This window comes from Rosa chinensis, chromosome 6, assembly GCF_002994745.2.
Source record: "Rosa chinensis cultivar Old Blush chromosome 6, RchiOBHm-V2, whole genome shotgun sequence".
NCBI classification, from domain to species: Eukaryota; Viridiplantae; Streptophyta; class Magnoliopsida; order Rosales; family Rosaceae; genus Rosa; species Rosa chinensis.
The window spans coordinates 3,837,571-3,840,997 of NC_037093.1; the positions used below are offsets into that span (position 1 = coordinate 3,837,571).

Genomic DNA, 3,427 nt, shown 5'->3' on the forward strand with positions numbered 1-3,427 from the left:
CAGTCGGAAAAAAACACCTAGGTTTACAAATAATAAACCTAAAACAAAGGTTCTGGAGTCCACCAGAGATAAATGAGATAACTCTCAATTTGATTGAAAATATGATAAAAAATAGTTCTGCAGCCGTTTAAGGATGCTTATATATGAGAAAAGAAACTCTAGGGCGACTAACAATGAAACCCTAAAGCCCACGGGTAAAAATAAAACAAACCCAAAAAAAGACTAGGAAACCGAAAATTCGAAAAAACAGTAAACTGCAGTTTTGAGGCCCTAAACGACCCCGAAAGCCCGAAAAAGCCCACACGTCAGAGCGTAGTGACATGTTTTGTTCCTGGTGCGATTCCCTTTCCGAAAAGCTATGGCGCACTCCAATCGGACACCGAGCTATGGCGTGGCTACTAGTAACTTTTCGTTTTCCTCCCTTTGCACGATCAAACTGCTCTTCGAATTGGGCTGCCATCCGTTCTGCATCAGGGGACCAGCCTCAAATGGTAAATTCTCTATTAAATCTGCCACTTGTTACAATGTATAAACTCTAAGAAACAATATTCTCAGATCAATCTTATAATTAAACAAAATGTGGAAACTTAATCTTCCTCCCAAACTTAAGATGTTCAGTTGGCTCCTTCTTAGGGGTAGGCTCAAAACAAAAGACAGATTGTCAAGATTTAATCTTATCAATGACAATAGTTGCTCTCTATGCAACACAGACAATGAAACAGCTAATCACCTCTTTCGTGACTGTTCTACTCAATGGAAATCTGGAAACTTAATAATATTTACACTCCTTTTAACCGGAGTGCAGGTTACATAAGTGTCTTTAATTCCCTTTTCTTAAGGAATATATATAACTATGACAAAGATTTGTTTATGAAGATACTAACTAGTTGCTGGCAAATCTAGAAAGCCAGAAATGATTGTTCTTTCAAGAGCATCAGAACTCATCCATGCTCAATTATTGCAGCTGCGGCTGCAGCCTTAAAAAATTACTTGGACCACAATCCAAAGGAGCAACGAGGAGCAAACTCAAACAACCTTGGTGCAATCATGTGGCACCCTCCTCCAGCTACTTCTATAACTTCGATGGCTCTGTGTCCAGTAACTCTACCGCCTGTGGCTTTGTTATTAGGGACTCAGAAGGCAATCCTTTAGCAGCTGCATCAACGAATATTGGAAAGACATCAGTCTCAACATTTGAAGCTCCAGCCTTAAGAGATAGCCTTTAGTTGGCTGGCATGCAAGGAGAGGAGTAAGAAACATCCAAGTGGAAGGAGATTCCAAACTCGTCATAGATGTTGTCAATAACAAGATCCAACCACCCTGGAGAATCATGCAGATCATAGAAGACATCAAGAAGATTTAATTCGGTCTCTTTCAATCACATCTTGAGAGAAACTAATTTTGCAGCAGATGCGTTTGCTAACCTAGGCCACAACTGTAATGGAGAGAAAGTTTGGGAAAATTGTCTTCCCCCGAGTGTATCAAGAGCTGTACTCTTCGATCGCTTAGGATCAGGGTGCCCTAGAGGTGCTTGTATTTAACTTATTTTTGTCAGTTTCTTATTAAAAAAAAATGATATCAACCCAGACCACCACGTGTATAATGGTCGGAGACCATGTTATAATTTTTCCACAAAGAAACTCATTGCAATAACAGAATTACCTCATTATCATCCGCTAAGATCTAAATCTATTGAGGTTAGTTATACTTAACTAAGTAAGAAATTTATCGAGTACATAGATGAGCGGAAGGAGCAGATACCCTAATTACGAGAAATAATTATATCTACAAAGTGATTTGAAAATCATTTGTTTTATTGATTTTCTGACTCAAATCTTAGGGTACGTACATACACAAATCAATTTAACCCTATGACACTAACTACATGAAACAAAAACGAACTGAAACCAGAACATGTAAATGTACCTTAGGACAAACAGCTTGAATATGAATTCCTTTATTTTCTCTGCCAAACGGCATGCAACAGCAGTCTTCTTCATATTATCAAATAAACTAGATTGACCAGTACATATTACCGAAACACCAATACAAAACCAACAGGAGAATCACAACAACAATTTAATCAACAGAAAAGCATAACATGAAATTGAAAAATGTGTCTAATAATCTGATCAATGAGTCGATCAAGTTCTTCAGAAAAAGCGACCATAGCCTGGATTCCATGCATGAGGATGGGGGTGAGTAGGCATAACAGGCACTCCATTGAACCCACCATTAGGGATCAGAGTTGGATGACCAGAGCTACCTGCTGCGAAATACGAATTAGGGTTTGTGGTGGTCTGAATCAGAAGCCTATCAACCTGCTTAGCCACAGCCTTCTTCAGCTCCTCTAGAGACCCCCCCAGCTGCTCACAATGTGACATCTCCATCTTCTCAATAGGAGACTCCCACCAGCAATTCCCCTGGCTCGCCCTCTGCACCCGGTTCAGCTCCTCTCCTCGCTTCCTTTCGGCCTCCAGCTCGTTGGAGACCTGAGTCAGCTCGGCATTGAGCTCCCGAACGTTAGCATTGCGGTGAGCCTCGATGAGCTGCATGGTGCCCGAGTTCTGGTGGTGGAGAGGAGGGTTTCGGGTGAGGAAACGGTCTACAACAGTCTCCACGCAGGGGTGGCCGAAGGAAAAGACCTTCCTACCAGGTGAGAATACTATGATGGCTATCTCAGCGCCGCAGAGCGTGCAAAGCTCGCTGGCCTTCTTGAAGAGACCAGAGCGGCGCTTTGAGAAAGTCACTTGAAGGTTGCTGTCATTGGCCATTTTGACCATCTCCACCTTCTGACGACCCTTGCTTTTCCTCACCATGGCTGAAACCTACAAAACTATCAAGCTCTTGGTCAAGAGATTGAGAAGTGTGAGAATTGGGAATGAGAGAGGGGGTATATATTAGGACTTCTACATAGAAATTCACAATGTTGGTAGGTAATCACAATTCCAGATTCACTATGAATCACGCACCAAATGCAATGTCAATTCTTATTATCACGTAACGAGTCCGTAGACCTCGTCTGTCAAGTTATGCGGTTCACCTATGCTGTCTAAAATGGTAGCTTCATCTACCATTGTTCTCCGAAATAACTATTTCTTACTATCCTTTTGCTGTCAATACTTTTACTTGTATGAATGTAGTTACTAATATACTAGTTTGAGAGAATTTAGAATCTTTTTGCTTTTAGCAAACATGGTATGCTCTTCACGGATTTTTGACAGTCAATACCAGTCTTAACCGGTTACACTGATTGCTTATTCATCACATCTGGATGCATTGCACTAGCGCAAATGTTAAGTAGTGATAATTAGGTAGATAATCCTACCCCCTTATGGTTTTGGTGAATTGCCAAATAGGCAAATAAGCTCGATAGGTAATAAAACCAGAGAATACAGAGTAAATTTTGCATCATACATAATAGAAT

The 3,427-nt window shown here is 40.8% G+C and overlaps 1 protein-coding gene across 1 annotated transcript; it reads right to left on the reverse strand.

Annotated features, from left to right (window-relative positions):
• Positions 1–2,153: 2,153 nt before the first annotated feature.
• LOC112170603 (agamous-like MADS-box protein AGL62) lies at positions 2,154–2,819 on the reverse strand. The gene has a single exon (XM_024307949.1). It carries the CDS (start codon positions 2,817–2,819, stop codon positions 2,154–2,156), a length of 666 nt encoding a protein of 221 aa, XP_024163717.1.
• Between the last annotated feature and the right edge of the window lie 608 nt (positions 2,820–3,427).

Excerpts from the sequence above, each read along its gene's own strand:
- LOC112170603 (XM_024307949.1), bottom strand. The coding sequence starts at position 2,819 with ATGGTGAGGAAAAGCAAGGGTCGTCAGAAGGTGGAGATGGTCAAAATG.